The 16,874-nt window shown below is 33.0% G+C and overlaps 1 protein-coding gene and 1 long non-coding RNA gene across 3 annotated transcripts in view; both read left to right on the top strand.

The window, feature by feature from the left end:
- The window catches only part of LOC141522575 (uncharacterized), a 369,684-nt gene that overhangs the window by 327,207 nt on the left and 25,603 nt on the right, over window positions 1–16,874 (top strand). The window lies entirely within an intron of this gene.
- The window catches only part of FUT8 (fucosyltransferase 8), a 268,893-nt gene that overhangs the window by 241,161 nt on the left and 10,858 nt on the right, over window positions 1–16,874 (top strand). For both annotated transcript variants that reach the window (XM_074236102.1, XM_074236101.1), the window contains exons 7-9: window positions 5,989–6,235; window positions 9,582–9,758; window positions 16,280–16,430. In XM_074236102.1, the coding sequence (XP_074092203.1) occupies window positions 5,989–6,235; window positions 9,582–9,758; window positions 16,280–16,430 (575 nt within the window). The remainder of the gene's footprint in view (window positions 1–5,988; window positions 6,236–9,581; window positions 9,759–16,279; window positions 16,431–16,874) is intronic.

Here is a 16,874-nt window from a genome sequence, read left to right as displayed (position 1 = left end):
GAAGCATAAGGGGTTACGTGGAGGCACCTGTTATAGGCACTTTTTGAAGAGTTTAGTCACAGATTTTGGAATAGATCAAAAGAGGTCAATAAAAATTCGTTGAAAAGGAACGCAAGGGTAGCTAGGTGGTACTGTGAATCAGAAGGACCTGAGTTCAAATCTGGTCTCAGACACTTAATAATTGCTTAGCTGTGTGACCTTGGGTAAGTCACTTAACCCCATTGCCTTAAATGAAAAAAAATTAAAAAGAAAAGGAATGCAAAATTCAGTATCTCTGTATTTAAATGGTAAAAGAATCCTGGGAATATAGTGGATTCAAAGAGTCCCCCCAAATTATATAGTTAAAAAGTTATATAATTTTGTTCTTTTAAATTTTTAGTTATATAACTAAATTGTATAATTAAAAAGTTCCCAATTTCAGAAAAGTTATCAATAAAAAGTCATCCCAATGGAATTCTTATAGAAAAACTGAAGACTATCTCAAAAATTCACCATTCCTGGTGCTTCTACTGTTTTCAGCATCCGTTACATACCTCCTCAACCTGCTTTTATAGCAGACGTCTATGATTTTAGCCAGCTGGCTTTTGGAATTAACCTTGTGATAATGTCTGAGGGAGAAATGCACTGCTAGAAGATGATGTCCATGAATCAGGCCATTTCTAAGTCCTGAGAAGAAGGAAAGGGAAATACTCATGGGGAAGAGTTACAGCCTAAGGGAAAAGAAAAGCAGAGAAAAATTGTCCAAAATATTCGCAGCTGAGAGCAAATATCAGATCAGAGATTACCTGTGAAAGAAACCCTAATTTTAAGTCACCAAGAAATATTATAGTCAAATTTTGTAAATACATCAGAAAATAAATTGGTAACAATAGAAAAAAGCTTCAAAAAAACAAGTAGAAGCAATTAGAATAGCATGGAATTACTTCACTTTTACAAGAAATAAGAACAATTTGGATGTAATGTTCCAAAGAGCAATCTATCACCAAAAACAAAACAAAACCTTTCAAAGTGATTTCATAAAAACAGAAGTAATAAGTGAAAACAAAGCAAATGGTACTTCCTACCCCACTAGGATCATAGCTCTTCCTACTTCACCCTGTTGCTTTCATTTATAATCTGCATTCCTGGGAACTGATTCTAGAGATTCCTAGAAGGGGTAAGGAGTTAGAAGGGGAAAAAGTAGGATGAAAACACCTCTGGTTCAGAGGATATTTTAAATTAATATAAGTAGAATTGAAGAGTAGATGAGGGTGGGAGAGGGGCATGGAAGACTAAGCATCATAGTTTTTAAATAGGAAAAAGCAAGGGGTGGAGAGGGGGGCAGGTAAAATGGAAGAAAATGCAAACTTTAAAATTATTACTGTAGTTAAAGGGATTTAGTTTTCCAATAAAAAGAAAAATAATTGATAAATAGATATGAAACCCCCCCCCCAAAATTGACAGAAACACACTTAAACATAGGTATGTAGAGAATAAAATGTATAGAACAAAGTCTATTATGTTTCAATCAGGCAACTCTAAAAAACTGGAATTGTAATTGTGATGTCAGATTATGCAACAATAAAAACTAATAAAGGGAGACAAACAGGGAGGCTCTATCCTAGTTAAAGGGAAAATAGACAATAAAGAAAATAACAAATGACTGATTACCAAATGATTCTGTGGATAAACTCTTTAATTTTGTTGTTATTTTTGCAAGGCAATGGGGTTAAGTGACTTGGTCAAAGTCACACAGCTAGATAATTATTAAGTGTCTGAGTCTGGATTTGAACTCAGGTCCACCTGACTCCAGGGCCAGTGTTCTGTACTACCTAGGTGCCCTTGTAGATAAACTCTTAAAAGAAAATCTAAGCTTAATGCAAAAGTTGATAGTAACACATTAACTTCTCTCAGAGCTGGAGAAATCCAACAGAAAGATAAATAGGAAGGAAAATATAGAACTGAAGAAATTGTTATTAAAACTAGTTGTAAGTGACCTTCTGAATAAGAATATTAAAACCCATGCATATTTATCAGTATTCTCATATAGTTTCCATTACTTATATAAAAATTTATCAAATATCAAGGCCTAATGTAGTCACAAATATCTTAAAAGGCAGAAGAAATAAATACATTCTTTATAAACCAAACATAATTAAATTAGTAATGATTAAAAGAAATATGAGCAAAAGATATAGACCTAAATGGAAATTAAGTAATGAATAATGATTGAGAAAAAATTATAGAAGCATCAATTATGATAAAGAAGAGACAAAAAATTTGGGAACACAGGTAAAAGTTATCCTCTGGGGACTCAATGAAAATTTGTTTTAACCTAAAAGAGAAGATCATTTATTTGAACATGTGATTAAAAGTAAAAAAAATAAGAAGCCATCTTGCAAAATAGAGGAGAAATGTAGAAACTCACAAATAAAAATACTATAAAACTTATAAACAAAAACTAAGACCTGTTTCATTCTAAATGTTAATGAAATCAGTAAGCCATTTGCTAGCCTGATCAATGGAAAAAAAGGGAAATCAAATTAAATGAACAACATATATTCATATTAAAGAAAAAATATAATCAGAAACTATTATACATAATTATTTGGCAGCAAGACTAATAATTCAAAGGAAACAGATGAATAGCTACCAAAAAAAATATCCAAACTAAAAAACAAGAATTAGAGGTAGTACACAGTCTAATGTCTGGAAAATAAATCAAGCTAGCCATAAATTAATTGCTATTCTATAGAATGTATAAAATGTCTCATATGCTTTGACATTGAAAATTTGCATGGATAGTCTTTACAGAAATTGAGACTTAAATAAATGAAAAAATATTCATTGATCATGGTTAAACTAATCTGATGAAGGTGACAGTGTTATCCAAATTAATTTACATAATTTGTACCATCTAGAAAATTTCCAAGGAAACATTTTTTTAGAACTAGACAAAATAATAGAATTCATTTGGAATGACAAAAAGTAAAAATAAAGGAAGTAGCAGACCCCAAAAACTGGTCATAAAAAATTGTCTGATGTCTTTTTTTAAAGTTGATCATTGTAACAGACTGGGTAAGCAAGAGATACATAATCTACAAAGTTTGATAAACATAAGAACATAAACCACTAGGGAAATCTTTCCCTTTTTACAAGAAACTAGAAAGCAGTTCAGCAGAAAATAAATACATTGTTGGAAAACTTATACAATATTTTACAGTAAACTTAAATTGGATACATGCCCTAAATATAAAAGTTCATACCTTTAAAAAAAATTAGAAGACACAAGACTATATTCCTTAACCACATTAACTAGGGGAAATATTTTTCTGTTAAGAAATGCTTATTTAATATGTTTGTGTTTAACATTACTGATATTTCTCAACATCTCTCCCTGACTTCCTTGATAATAATTCCTTGTAATAAAGACCATCAAAGAAGCACTTTTTATTTTCTAGTTCTTTTTCCACTTTCCATTGATGTATATGTCTTACCACACATGCTTCAAAGGAAATCATTCTTCTCCTTCCCCTCTTTCTACTTTCTCCTCTTTCTCTTCATCCTCTAAAGCACTAGACCCAGAGTCAGGAACACTGATATAAATCCACCCTCCAGATACTAATTGTATGGATCTTGGCAAGTCACTTAACCTCTATCTGCTTCAGTTTCCTCAACTGTAAAATGGGAGTAATAATAGCAGAACCTACTTTGCAAGATTGTTGTGAGGATTATATGTGATATTTGTAAAAAGTACTTTACACAGTACCTCAAATTTTGTAGTCATTATATAAATGCCCTTTTCTTCTTCTTCCTCCTTTTGCTCTTCTTCATTTTCCTTCTCCCTTTTTCTTTTACTTTTCTGAGATTTTTCCTGTATACTAAAAAGGATGATAACTGATCTAAGGGCCATCTTAATAAAATAGTACTTTGCTACTGAAATCATATAATTCCTTTTATCTTTTTTATGTTTGCAATCTATCATCACTGAGGGATACTATCTTTTGTATTGGGCAGAAAAAGAAAACTTATTTTAATTTGTAAATGGAAACATCCTTGACTTAATTGCTTTCTAGATGTTTAGTTTTGATGCATTCGAGAGTAGGGAAGAAGGGGGTGTTAATTTTTTTAACTCATTTTAACATTTATAAAAATCTAGAGGCATTACATAGAGCTTTCTTCTTTGTAGTTTTTAGTGGAAGGTGCCATTCTTTCTGAAAGCTGTTGGTAAGAGGTGTGGGCCCCAAGTAGATTCCATGTGAAGTCTCTTCCCACATTTTTAACTTTTATACAGATGAAATCTGTCTTGTTAAAATGAAAAGTCAAAAGCATTTTCAAGGGGCGGCTAGGTGGCACAGTGGATAAAGCACCAGCCCTTGAGTCAGGAATACCTGAGTTCAAATTTGACCTCAGACAATTAATTACCTAGCTGTGTGGCCTTGGGCAAGCCATTTAACACCATTTGCCTTGCAAAAACCCTTAAAAAAAATGCATTCTTAAGTGGGGAGATAGATTATAAAAGAGTAACTTGAAACCAGAAGATTTCTTATTAAAAAAGGGGGGGAAAGTTTTCTTTGATAATCTGCAAAATTAAGGTGGACCAGCTGATTGCTAAACCAGGGAATCTCTCAATTCTCTTTTAACTCTAAATTCTAGGAGTTTTGCTTTATTTGGAAGGAAGTGAATAGTAGACTAATTTATCAGCAGTCAGAACCACCTCCATCCCCCAGTTATTGTCCATCTCGCCATAGCTCAAGGATAACCCGTTATAGTGATTTAATTGAAAAATGCATCTTACTCTTCTGCTGAACAATCCTAATTACTGCTTCTCATATAACTGGCTTTTTTTAAACTAGTGAACTGCACAGTACCAGTGGTAAATTCATGCCTCTTGCCTTTTATTGATGCAACAAATGTCATGTTTCAAGGACTTTGTTTACAAGGGTCCTGAAATGTTGGAACGTGAGTAAAAATGTTAAGTGGACAATTTTAATTCTTCCTTATGTAAAGCATTATTTCTTTTAGCCAAACTATTGGCTTGACTGATCATGTTGCTAGATAAGTTGATATTTTTCAAAATGTTTTGCAAATGTGCAGAAAAATAGAATTTGAAGTCTGCAGTTTATTTTAATGGAGAATACATTTTAAATATCAAGGTTTACTTGATATAAATGCTTTCATTCATTAATGGTCCAGTGATTAAATGTGATTCTGATTCATTATACAGAATGACAACATCCTAACTGAAATTATTTTACATGCTCAAGTTAATATCTTTCATTACTGAAAATTTAATTCAGTGCATTTAATACTCTAAATCTTTTAACTGGTATCTTTGTGTCTTCTGGTTATCATGGTTACAGTTCTAATATGTAGTATCAACTCTGGGGACCCTGGCTGCTCATTTTGACTTTTATTTGTTTAACATGTTATAAAAATTCATTGTGTGGCAGTACCTCTAATAGCAATGAGGGTTAGAAGCTGAAAGAAGTAACCTACCTCAAAAGGAATAACTCATTTCTATCCTTACTTTCAAATGTCAGGCAGATCAATATGCAATCAATACTGATTTTATTGTTTTCATTAAGAAATAAACTCTAAAGACTGGTTTGTGCATAAGTCAGTTTCTTTTGGTTCTGAGATACTTCAGGATTATCCAATTATTTTTTAGGAAAAATCATTTTTCTTTCAAATAGAGACAGATGCTTGACTTTCAATTGGAAACATTAGACAGCTTCAAATAGTAATGATATGCAAGAATCACTGTGCTCTTTACTTCCTGTTTTCTAGTTTTAAAGCTCCTTACTCAAATTATAGGCTAGTGAGAGTGCTGAAACAATAACAACAAAAGTGAACCTTGCCAAGTTCTCTGTCCCCAGTGACAATATGCGAATATCCTATGTTGACCATTTTGAATGACCAGTACAAACTTTGGATTATGTTCTTTGAATAAGCACCAGGATGGTATGTCCCTTAAGGTTCATTGTCCATTATGATCTTCTCTTGTAGGTGAGATAAATGACCAAAACATTCAGGTGGTAGAACTTCCCATTGTTGACAGCCTTCATCCACGGCCTCCTTACTTACCTCTGGCTGTTCCAGAAGATCTTGCAGATCGACTAATGCGAGTCCATGGAGATCCTGCCGTATGGTGGGTTTCCCAGTTTGTCAAATACTTAATCCGTCCACAGCCTTGGTTAGAAAAGGAAATTGAAGAGGCCACCAAAAAACTTGGTTTCAAGCATCCAGTTATCGGGTAAGAATTTGATCTGATTGTTCATATCTTAAGCTGTATCGGAATTTTAGAGTGTTTTGAGGGAAGTCTAGAACCCTTTGATAACACTATCCCCAAACCAAGAAATGTATCATATCTGATCACCTCTGAAATAATCATCTATCCTCTGTATGTTTCTGAGTTGCTGATTATCACCCCTGAGCTATTGCTATTTTCTTTCCTAGAGAAATTAAGCAGAAGAATATTTTGTTTTGTAGAATAAAATATGAAATAAGTCTTAACCTAATGGGACCATGAAGTAAAGCTGTCATCTTTATAACATTTCTTTGACTTGTTTTAAGAGCCAGAGCATCAGAATTCAATTCCTGACTCTGCTGCTTTATAGCAAATGACTTGGCAAATTATTCAACTTCTAAGAGCTTCATTTCCTCATCTAGAAAAGGGAGGATGAGGTGGTCTTGGGGGTACCATCCAACCCTAGATTTGTGATCCTCTAATAGTAACCTTGTCTTCCCCTCCACCTACTCCATGGTCCAGATGCACAGACCTTCTTGCCTTTGCCTGGCTCCCTGAAGTCTCAGGTCTTTCTTGGTTCTCCCCAGTTTCTAGTGATCACTATCCTGAGATTATCTCCCACCTACTCATTTTTATATTGTATATACCTAGTTATTTTCATGTCTCCACTTAGATTGTAATCTTGAGTACAAAAACTTTTTACCTTTCTTCATATTCCCAGTGCTTAACACAATGTCTTAGTACACAGTAAAAATTAATATGTGCATTTAAAAAATTGGCATCATTCTATTTTGTGGTATTTATAGCTAGAGATTGTTAGAAAAGGCACATTTTTAATAATGTAAAAAAATATTATTCAAGTTACATTTTAGAAAAATCTCTAGAGTCTTCTCAAATTCACTACATATACCTTTACTTAATATTATGCTTATGTTAAGTTAGAGGTGCCAGGCAATGTTGTATACAAGAAATAATCCTAATGAAGATCTCCGAGTTGGGATGTCAAAGGTATATTTGTTCAGTAGCACATTTCCCTAATAAAAACAATTCAAGTTAAATTCCCAAACTCATAGATTTAGAACTAGAAGATCATTAAAGATTATTTATCCAATCTTTTTATAGATAATGATTTGTGTATTTTCTAAAATACAAATTTATCCCAATATTTTTCTAAAATATAAATTCAATTGAGCTATTCTCTAATCTTGACCTATGTATTTTGGCATCCTTAGCCAACTTGTCATAATGTCAACACAGTTTCCTTTCCTCTTTGCTTGGCTATCATTCAGTTTATGATTCTATATAATCATCATCATCATCATCACCATCATCTCTCAATGTTTCCTCTTCCTCATGCACATATAAAGAAACAAAGGATCAGCAAAAAAAAGTAGAATTATTAAATGTTGACCCACTCTCTAAGTTTCTTTTGTTAGTTCCTGAAAACCATGAAGAAGGAGCTTTAATTCTTTCAGGCCAAAATTCAAGGAAGAATAGCTGATAAAGTAGTAATCCCCAATAAAAAACATTGTGAGCCACCTATTCCATCTGTATATATGAGGAGAATGTCTTTACAGTGATATGAGGTTAAAAAATGAGTATAATTGAAAAGTTGTAGCATTTTAGAAAGTGAAGTTATTTAAATCTAAATAGTTACAAAGCAAGTATCATTGATTGTACTGCTGTTTAATATGTAAAGTTTACCACAATTCACCTAGTCTAAAATCACTATTTCCCAGTAATTACAGAAATAAAGCAAAGATAAACTCTTTTCCTACTGTTCTGGACATAGTTATAGTGATTAACAGTAAGACAAGTGAAAGATATTAAGGACCTAAAAATGGAAAAAAAGGAGATTAAAAAGTACCTTTATTTGCCAATGACATGATAGTTTACACCAAAAACCTCAAAAAAAGTCAACAAAGCAATGAATTAAGACAATAGTTTCACTAAGGTAGCAAGATAAAAATAACCCTCTGAAAACCAATAGCATTTCTATATAATAATATTGAAACCCAAGAAGAAATAATTGAAAGTTCTATTCAAAATTACTACAAAATGCATAAAATGAGGGTCAATTTAGCAAGGCACACTTAAAACTTGTATAGATAGAACTACAAAAACTGTAAATTTGTTTTTAAATACTTAAATGTTTGAAGGGACATTTGGTGTTCTTGACCTGAGGCATTCCATTATGATAAAAAAATGATTCACTACCTAAAATATTTGCAAGTTTACCAACAGCATTATATTGTTTAATTTACCAAGGAGATTCTTTGTATCAAATTAAAATAATACCATAATTAATTTGGAGGAGAAAATAGGTCTAGAAAATAGTTATAAAGGAAGAGTAGAACCTACCTCAATTTTTTTTTTGGCAAGGCAATGGGGTTATATGACTTGCCCAAAGTGACACAGCTAGGTAATTATTAAGTGTCTGAGATCAGATTTGAACTCAGGTCCTCCTGACTCCAGGGCCAGCACTCATCCATTGTGCCACCTAACTGCCCCTGAACCTCATATTAAACCACAAATTTAGTAGTTTATCAACATTTTTTGGTACTAGGTTAAAAATAAAAAACTATATCAGTGGAAAAGACTAGATAAAGAAGAATTAGAAACAATTGAATTTAACAACTCATAGTTCAATTGATTTTAGAAAATAAATTACCTCCCTAAAGAAATTTGGCCAAAATTAGATTTAGTTTAGTATCTTATACTTTATGTCATAATAAGATCAAAACAGGCATGGGACCTGAATATTAAAGATCACACTACAAAATAAAATGACTAGTTTTGATTTCACATGATTGGAGAGCTTTTGCACTAATGCAATCAAGATAACTAGGATTAGAATGGAAGGAAATGGGGGGAAAAAATCTTTCTGGCAGATAATTCTGAAAAAGGTTGGCTATCTGAGACATTAACATAAACATTAGACCAGAAGCTTTTTTTTCCCAGTAGATAGCCAAATAATTTTAAAAGAAAGTTTGTGGGGGCAGCTAGGTGTGACTTTGGGCAACCCCATTGCCTTGCAAAATAAAATTTAAAAAAGAATTTTGGAAGAGAATAGCAAACTATTAACTATATGAAATAAAATTCCAGAACATTAATAATAGAAAAGAGACTTCCAACCAATAAGTTTCTTATTCATCAGTTACTTTTTCTGCCAGATAACATTTTATGGAACTGATTTTTTTCTGTATTCCCTCTTTAATTTCATATAACCATTATTCAGTATTCTTAGTAACTGTGTTGAGAGCTCAATGTGTTGGTGCTCTAATGTAGAATGTATTTTAATTTCTTAACAGACAAGCAATAGCATCTAATTTCCTTTCATTTGTTTCTGTAGAGTTCATGTAAGACGCACGGACAAAGTGGGGACAGAAGCCGCATTCCATCCTATTGAAGAATATATGGTGCATGTGGAAGAGCATTTCCAGCTTCTTGAACGCAGAATGCATGTAGATAAAAAAAGAGTTTATTTGGCCACAGATGATCCTTCCTTATTGAAGGAGGCAAAGTCCAAGTAAGTTAAACAAGCCAAGTTTTCAGATGTTGGTATTTATGTGCAAATGGTTCTTCTGGGTGAAAGGAAATTTCATTCTTGAATGTTATTATTGAAAAGCCTATGTGTTAATTTTTAAAAGTAATATTTAACCGGGTCCTTATCAGTAGCAAATAATACTTTCTAGCAACTATAAATCTGAAACATATTACATCATATACCTCATCTAATCATGACTTTTAGGTGCTGTATATACCAGGTTAAATATTCATTCCTAAAGGCAGCTATTCAGCCATTTAACTGAGTAGAGCCATAAAGAAAATGTTCACCTTACATCCCAACCTTTCATGTAAGGCAGTTTGAGGGAGAATACAATCAATTATATACCCTACAAAAAAGTTATTATAATATTTGTGATGACTAATTTGGAGGAAAATCAACTTACCTCTGTACTGTTTATGAATCATAACAATGGATGGGACCTTAGAGACCTTCTTGTATAACCCATTCCTAGACAAGAATCCTGTCTATGTTATATCTGAAAGTATACCTTGCTTGAAGATTTCCATTGAGAAAGAAACCATTAGGTCTTGAGATAGCCAGCTATTTTTGAGGGGACTCTTAAGGATTATTCAGACTTTTCTTATATTAAAACTACATTTAGGGGCAGCTAGGGTGGCACAGTGGATAGAGCACCTGCCCTGCAGTCATGAATTCAAATCCAGCCTCAGTTACTTAATAATTACCTAGCTGTGTGGCCTTGGGCAAGCCACTTAACCCCATTTGCCTTGCAAAAAAAAAAAAGAACCCTAAAAAAAACCCCTACATTTGCCTTTTTTAAAACTTTTACCTATTGTTTTTCATTCTGTCCTTTGAAACCAAGCAAAGCAAATCTAATCCTTCCACATTTAATTAATAAAAGGTTGCTTTATTTTTTGCTTTGTGATATATAAGTACATGGTGACATGAGAGGCTTTGATCAATCAAATCTACTCCCAAACCAACTTATAAATGATTACATATGAAAGGCAGGTAACAAATACAGTAAGATGAAGTGGTCTATTTGCACATATGGCAAAGGGCTCCCCTCACCTCCCCTTTAGCCTTGCCAGGATCTGTGCTCTGGCAGTCAGGAAGAGAAATGATACTGGAAGAAGACCTGAGTACCAAAACTCATTCTCACCATCAGAGCCTGACCCTAGATTGACTCTAGATCTGGGCAGCTTTGATTTTTATTTTTGTTGTTTGCCAAAGAAGGACAGTCATTCAATGACTAGTTGTCATATTCTTCTATCAATTTGACTAAAGAATTTTTTCACATCTCCTAAAGGAAAACAAAAGTGCTATACTTTATTAGGTTTATTTATGTATAGGTTTCTTTCTCTAATTTGTCTCCCCTCATTTAGGAATTAAGATGAATTTATTTCATAGAAGGAATTTGGTAGGATCTTTTTTTTTGGAAAAAACTTATGTGCTTTGGAATTAATTGTTCTTTGAATGAGAAAATCCATCTGGTACTAGGTTTTTGTTCTTAAGTAATTCATTTTTGTATTCTCGATTTCTTTTTCTAAGATTGAGTTACATAAATTCAGTATTTCTAAGATTGAATTATGTAAGTTCACTGTTTTCAGTTTTAAACATTGACTTTGATTTTCCTTTAAATTGGTTTGACTAATGATTTACTTTATTTGCTTTTTAAAATAAAGCTTTTTTATTCTTATTTTATTTTCACTTTTTGATAATGTTAATTTTAGAATCTATTTTCTAATTTAGTTGGGAGTTTTTAATTATGTTGATTTTCCAGTTTTCTTTTTTAAGTTACAATTCACTAAATGCTTTCTTCATAAACAGTCCTGAATGTAGGTGGTACAAATATTGTTGCTCTCATTTTACAAATTGGAAAATTGAGACTCTGAAATGTTGGTTACTTTAGGACTAAAACATGCATCTTATGATTTGGTTGTGTGTTTTTACTGCTGCACTACATTGTTGATCATAGGATCAAAAATTTAGGGCTAATTTAGGGACCTTAATGATCCTCAAGTCCAATCCCTTCATATTACAGATGAGGGAATTGAGGCCTAGAAACTTTGTGATTTTCCCAAGGTAACACAACCTGTAACAGTCTGAGGAGCAATTTGATCCCTAGTCTTCCTGGCTCATGCATATCTTCATCAAATAAATGATTGCCAGACCAAACAGCATATTAACCTAGTTGTTATAAACACAACATTCTGTAAACATTTAAAAATTCATTCAGTTCTTTTAGAGGAAAGGAGGAAACAATATTCTATGGCCCTTCATTTGTTTTAAAATGACTGTTTTAACAGACTAGATTTATATATTGCTTGGATATAAGCAATTAATTTTTATAGGCTCTTTCTAGTGTTTTGTAATTGCAGCACAATGTTCTTCCACCAGTGTGATAACCCTTGTAACACAGTTGACAGTGTTTACTTTGATTGTGAAAAGAATAAAGCAAGAATATCCCCCTTTTTATCAGTGGTATAGAAATCCATGGAGTATTTCTCCATCCTTAAAGATAATACAGAGATTTCATGATACTTTCCTTTTTCCCTTTTGTACTTTCTTGACTGTTAGTCTTGTCAGTCTCATCTGAGATTTCCATAGTGTTATAAATTCTGTTTTCTTTATTCCTTATGTTCGCTAGTTAAATCTTTTGTAGCACTGGTTTGGGTTTCTCAGAAAAATTGATGGGAGGCAAATCTTAAAAGTTTTGCCTTTGTTCCAGGACACCAAATCATGAATTTGACCCTCAGTTCAGTAGGACTATCATTTTATACACTATCCAAGTCCAGAGAACCAGAGGAAGAAATCAACATAATGAATATAATAGCCCCTAAAATTTCAGAAGCAAACATACTATATTCTATTGTTCAAACTCAGTTTGTGATACCTAAAATAGATTTTTGGAAAGGGATAAAAGTTTATATCATTTAGAGACTTTTACTTAATGGGTTGCTAAGTATTGATGTGCAGATGATGTTTTATGGATGGGAAGACTTCATATTCCCTAGGTTAGAAATTGCTAATGTTAGTGAAGTAAGTTAGCTTGGTTGTGATAGCTGATGGTTGTACCTGATCAGAAAAAGTGGTTCTAATGTGGCACAGTTTTAAAGCTATTTAAAAATAGTCAAAGAAATGGGTCAAACCTGAACCTTTTAAGGTTATGCAGGATAATCCTGACTCCCCAAATTGCCTGAGCAAAGGAAAAAAATTATAAACCACCTCTTTGTCTCTTATGAATCACTGTGGTATAGAGTGGCAAAAGTATTGAATTTATGGTCAGCATTTACCTCTAAAGGAAGCAGACCAGCATTTACATAGTGATAAGCATTTATCTAGTGCCTACCATGTGTCAGATACTGCCCTAAGCACTTTTTATAAATACTTAATTTGATCCTCACAACTTTCAAGGTAGGTGCTATTATTATCCTCATTTTACAATTGAGAAAACAGGCAAATAGAGTTCAGTGACTTGCTCAGAGTCACACAGCTAGTTCAAATCTAAGATCAGATTTGAACCCAGGTCTTCTTGAATCTAGACCTAGTGTTTTCTGTGTCATCAGTTACCCCAGTGACATTTCATCTCTGAGAGCTTCAGGTTCTTCTGTGACATAGGAAAAATATACATAGGAATGTATGTTTTGAGGCTGAAATGAGATAATGTTATAAAAGTGCTTTTCAAACTTTAAAATAGTAATTACTTTCATAATTATGTGGTACTAGTAAATAATGATACTAAGAAATCTTTATAATAATTATGTTATTGAAGTGTCCCAAATGTGAGAGTGATTATTTACCAACGTTAGACATGAGGTACGAACTCAGGCATGTAAGTGGCTTTGGCTATTTGAGACAGAAGAAAATAGAAACTTATCTCCTGGGTTGAAGAATACCTCCTTTGATGTGTCTAAACACTTATAATTCAGGTCTGAGAATTGTGAAAAGCTATGCCAAAGCATCTTATAAAAAGGACATAGAAATGAACAGAATCAAAAGCATTGTTCTAATTTTAATAGTTGCTTGCTTTTTCTTTTATCATACGGAATACAACTGCTCAAACTGTGTTCAGTTTACAAGCTTAAGCTAGTTCTTTAGATTGGAAAAGGGGAAATATTCAAGTTGAAAAAATATGATTTACATCTTTGTCATTTTTATCCTCTAAAGCATCCTTAAATAACAAGGATACCCTGCATAACATCATTTCATTGGGTCTGTGAAAACACATTGGGAGAAATAAAATTACAGAAGATAGTTCCTGTAAGAATGATGTTCAAGTAAATAATTGATCAAAAGAGTGATGCTCAAGTAAATAATTGACCAAATGATATTACTAATGACTTTAGTAAGTTTGATTATAATGTATTAAAAATCTTATCACAAAATTACAAGTATTAGGGCAACCTAGGTAGATCATGCCTAAAAGTAATTTTCTTGTTAGCAATGTTCTTTGCAAAAAATAACACACTTCCAATCATTATAACAGAATTCAGAAAATTGAATATTGCTATTTGGAAATAAGAAATTCCCCTCTCCCATCATTCCTTTTCTTTGGGTTTTCTCCCTTGTCATTTTAAAAAATTCAATTTCCCTTATTAAATCATTTCTAGTATGTGGAAGTTAAATCTTCTAATCATGCAGGTCAGTTGTTTTGGTGACCAGATCCCTTGTGGTATTAGTGTCATCATTTCACTTGATGGTGAGATTTTATCAAACCCCATTCTTTTCAGCTTCATTTAGCAATCAAGCTCAACTGGCAAGATTGATTTTTATTGTAGAAAGGAGATGCTATAACTTCTCTAGTAACCAATACCAGTGTGTCTAACAACCTCCTTTTCATATTTATTTAGAGCTGTTTCTGCCCCATTCCTGTGTATGCAGCTTCACAAGGACCACATTACAAGCTTTCTGGCTGTTTTCTTTTCAGAACAAGTGTGACATTTCCTTCATCTCCCAAAGTCTGAGCTATAGTGGGCAAAATGTCAAAAAATAATGAGGCCAAATGGAGCTATACAGTGAATGCTAGTCTAAAGCCATGCTCCAAGGCTTTACCTTCACTGCCATTATCATTGAGAGGCAATGAGGAGAAAGCTCATCAGTGGTAGTGAAGTGTAGGGAATACTATAGTTGTTGATAAGAGATGAAGAAAATGATCTGGGCATAGCTAGTTAAGCTTCATCCTGGGGATGAATAAGGTAGCCAGCCACCTTTGGAAGCTGAATTAACTTTATTAAACCTATAAAGCACCTCTGTAAATGACTGCTCCAGGTTTATTAAATAGGACCCTATGATAGTTAATACAGTTCAAAAATGACTCCTTTACTTCATCAGTGTGAGTAAAATAGGGTGAGAGGTACTCGGAGCAAAATGTGAAAATTTGGTTCACTGTGTTTCCATTAGCACTGTTGTTCTAGCTGTAAAACTTTAACACTCCAGCCAGCAGTTGTGGTGAACTTGAGTGAAGCAGAGATGCAATGGAAAGGTGCTGCTGGGGCTATTTAAGGAGATAGTAGAACATGGTATTCTTAGGTCCCTTCAATTTAATTAAGTTGGCCCACTTCTGTCCTTTTTTGGTAGGCTGGATTGTTCCAAATACTAGATCAAGACCCAGCTAAGTCTAAGCATGGAAAGGGGATTGCATCATTGACTAAGTAGGAATTCCCTGAATTAGGAGTGTCTGTATGTCTTTTTAGTATGCTGACCCACAGAAAAACAGTAGGGAGAAGAGTGTAGTTGTTGTGCCTTCTATAAATGTCTGATGACAATAATTAAACATATGGTTAAGGGATCTCTAATGAGGACCCTTTTCAGAGAACTTCTTCCACCTGATTAATGAACTATAAAGTATTATAATGGGTTCATAATACACAGATTTAGAACTGGAAGGTCATTTAGTCTTACCCCTTCATTTTATAGATAAGAAAGCCAAGCCCCAGAGAATTTAAGTAACTTACTTGACATCACAAAAATAGGACCTAGTGGAGATGGGATTTGAACCTAGGTCCATTAACTCCAATTCCTGGTTTCTTTCCCACTTCACCACCTGCATTAATTTTTTTTTTTATCAAAACATTTAGGAACTAAAAGAAAAGGTCATATACTCAAACAAGCTGAAAAGCCTAGATGATCAAGATTATATCTTGCAAAGGAGACTCGTGAGTTATTTATATGGCATTACATAAATTTTTCTTTAATATTCTGGTTATTCAAGGATAATTACTCTCCCAATGTTGAAGTCAAAGATGGCTCATTGATTACTGGTAATGTCAAGATTAAAATCTTTCTGTTTTCAGGGAAAAGATAACATTTTGTTAAGGAGAATGTCAAAGATTCCATCCCAAAAGTCTTAGGTAATCTGATTCTTCAAAATAACATTGTGGGCTTTAATGAAAAACAGAAGTTCCTTAAGGGACTATATGATTTATTCCCTATAACCAGCACAATTTTTTGCACATACATTACTCACACTGAATTTGAAAAGAACTCGTTAGTAAGTGTGTCATTCCTTTTTATTTTAGGTACCCAAATTATGAATTTATCAGTGATAACTCCATATCTTGGTCAGCTGGACTACACAATCGATACACAGAAAATTCCCTGCGAGGTGTGATTTTGGATATACACTTTCTGTCACAGGCAGATTTCTTAGTCTGTACATTTTCATCCCAGGTAAGTGACAGTGGGATAGTTAGAAATGTCCCATGAATGATGCTCATTTCATCTGAGAGCCAAAAGAATTGGCTTATTTTTGTTTTTACTTAATGCTAGTTATTGTGATGCAGGTAAAATTTTCATGATGTTCTTTAATTATCTTTCTTGGAAGAATTAAAAGATTCAATAAAATTTGAGAGCATTGACTATTTTATTAATTTGGCATTTCACCTTTATGTCTTTTGTATAATGCTTAAAGTTTTTGGTTTGTTTAAAGAATTTAATAAAAGTAATACATAATTAAGTACATTTAATTTTTTTCTTTTTCTTTTTTCTTTTATATTATTTTTGCATAAAGTCAATATGTAATTAATCTTTTCCCACATATGATACTAAGAGGCTTAACTTGAATTTTGCCTCACTTGAATGTTTCTTGGAACTAAGAAAAAAAGCAAATATAAT

Source organism: Macrotis lagotis, chromosome 4, assembly GCF_037893015.1.
Source record: "Macrotis lagotis isolate mMagLag1 chromosome 4, bilby.v1.9.chrom.fasta, whole genome shotgun sequence".
Classification (NCBI taxonomy): Eukaryota; Metazoa; Chordata; class Mammalia; order Peramelemorphia; family Peramelidae; genus Macrotis; species Macrotis lagotis.
This window is presented reverse-complemented; position numbering and strand designations above follow the sequence as displayed.